General features: G+C 39.2%; 1 protein-coding gene across 4 annotated transcripts in view; it reads right to left on the bottom strand.

Moving 5' to 3' along the window:
• USP8 (ubiquitin specific peptidase 8) overlaps positions 1–2,420 on the bottom strand; it is a 75,937-nt gene that overhangs the window by 35,818 nt on the left and 37,699 nt on the right. For all 4 annotated transcript variants that reach the window (XM_011928608.1, XM_011928607.1, XM_011928611.1 and 1 more), the window contains one exon: positions 1,393–1,555. In XM_011928608.1, coding sequence (XP_011783998.1) covers positions 1,393–1,555 — 163 coding nt within the window. The remainder of the gene's footprint in view (positions 1–1,392; positions 1,556–2,420) is intronic.

The following is a 2,420-nucleotide window of genomic DNA, read 5'->3' as shown; positions in this document are numbered from 1 at the left end:
AAATAAATAAATAAATAAATAAATAAATAACTAAATAAATAAATTTTAAAAATATATAGTTAGGCCTATGATAGGTATGTCTGTACTGAGCATATACAGACTTTTTTCTTGTCACTATTCTCCAAAAAATACGGTGTAACAACTATTTACAGAGCACTTTTTATTAGTTATTATAAGGAATCTACAGAGGATTTAAAGTATATGAGAGAATATGTGTAGTTTATATGCAAATACTATACCATTTTATGTAAGAAACTTGAATATTCATGGATTTTGGTATTTGTGGGGGGTCCTAGCGCCAATGTCCCACAGATACTGAGGGACAACCGTATTATTTTTTAAACCTTTGTTAACTTGATCCATGAAAATGGCACTCGTTTTATTATGCATTTATCTGATACTAGTAAAGTTGCTCATTTTTATGGTTAAGTCCACTTGCATTTCACTTTCTGTTCATGGCTATCTGTGTGCACAACTTATTTTACTATTTTATCTTAAGTATTTTTCTTACTTGTAAAAGCTCTTTGGATTTTAGGTATTTTAAACCACTGCCATGTGTGTTGTAAATATTTCTGCCTGTCTTCTGCCTTGTAATCTTTGTGTGTGTGTGTGTGTGAGACAGAGTTTTGCTCTTGTTGCCCAGGCTGGAGTGCAATGGTGTGATCTTGGCTCACCACAACCTCCACCTCCCGGGTTCAAGCGATTCTCCTACCTCAGCCTCCTGAGTAGCTGGGATTACAGGCGCACACCACCATGCCCGACTAATTTTTTTAGTAGAGACGAGGTTTCTCTATGTTGGTCAAGCTGGTCTCGAACTCCTGACCTCAGGTGATCCGCTCACCTCAGCTTCCCAAAGTGCCAGGATCCCAACGTGCCATCATGCCTGGCCCTGCCTTGTAATCTTGTAAGATGTTTTCCCACCTAAGTTTTAATTTTACCACGCCCAGCCAAAACAAATCTTTTAAACCTGAATTTATAAAAAATTCTACAATCCAAGCGGCTGCTCAAGCCTGTAATCCCAGCACTCTGGGAGGCCAAGGCAGGTGGATCACCTGAGGTCAGGAGTTTGAGACCAGCCTGGCCAACATGGTGAAACCCCCTCTCTAAAAATACAAAAATTAGCCGGGTGTGGTGGCTCACACCTGTAGTCCCAGCTACTCAGGAGGCTGAGGCATGAGAATCACCTGAACCTGGGAGGCAGAGGATTGCAGTGAGCTGAGATCACACCACTGTACTACCGCTTGAGCAACAAAGTGAGACTCAGTGTCCCAAAAAAAAAAAAAAAAGCATGATCAATCTTTCAGTATTTAAGATAAACAACTAGTTAACATGCCTTTCTAACAACCAGAGGTGCCCTGCAATTACAATAAACTAACAATGAAACTTGCAAACCTTGAAAAGTGCATCTTTCAGACTCCGGAGAATTGTTCCAATCTGTAAATCTTTGGCAGAACTAAACCAGTCAAGAAGTACCACATACTCCACATTCCCCCTCTTCTTCCATGTGTCTTTAGAATCATCTGGGAGGTGTGCTTCAATCCAACTAGCAGTGACTCTGAAATGTATTAACATTGAAATTGGGGCAAAAGTCAACAAGAGGTCCTAATATACTAACAGAAGACACTCAGTTTTGTTCTACAGTCTTGACCACACCACAGGAAATTTTAAGTAGATTCCTTTCTAAGGTGAGATTATATATTAAGATATTAAACAGCCTAAAATGTTTAACCCCTTTACTACTGTGTAATATTGGAACATAGTTTTAGTAGTTATTAGAGACTAAAAGAAGACTGAATTCTTTTCATTCTGACCCTTTAAAAAAAAGTAGGGGGAGCAAAACTGAAAACAGAGAAAATTATCTGAGCTCCTCTTTCAGCCAAATATAAACTGGGTAATATTATTCATATTTCAGTTCTCTTATACCTATATAATAGTCCACCATATACCAGGATGTTCATTCAACAAACACATATAGCATTTACCATGTGCCAGATACTGTTCTAAATGCTTTATTCTCATTGAACTCATTAAGTCTTCACAACAATCCTGTAAGACAAACATTATTATTGCTATTTTGGGGAAAGTGAGGCACAAACAGGTTAAGTGACTCGCTCAAGATAAGTGGAGCCAGAATTAAAATTCAGGCAATCTGGCTCATGTACATGTTCTCTGCTATGCTGCCTCTTAAAAATTTCAACTGTGAATAACACCAACTCTACCTTAAAGCACAATGTTCACATCATCCTTTGCTCACATAAAAGCTGAAGTCTGGCTGGGCATGGTGGCTCATGCCTGTAATCCCCAGCACTTCGGGAGGCTGAGGTGGGTGGATTACCTGAGGTCAGGAATTCAAGACCAGTCTGGCCAACATGGTGAAACCCCATCTCTACTAAATACAAAAATTATCCAGGCGTGGTGGC

Source organism: Colobus angolensis, unplaced genomic scaffold (genome assembly GCF_000951035.1).
Source record: "Colobus angolensis palliatus isolate OR3802 unplaced genomic scaffold, Cang.pa_1.0 Scaffold78, whole genome shotgun sequence".
NCBI lineage: Eukaryota > Metazoa > Chordata > Mammalia > Primates > Cercopithecidae > Colobus > Colobus angolensis.
Note: the sequence above shows the minus strand (reverse complement) of the source record. Positions and strands in the feature narration are given on the sequence as shown.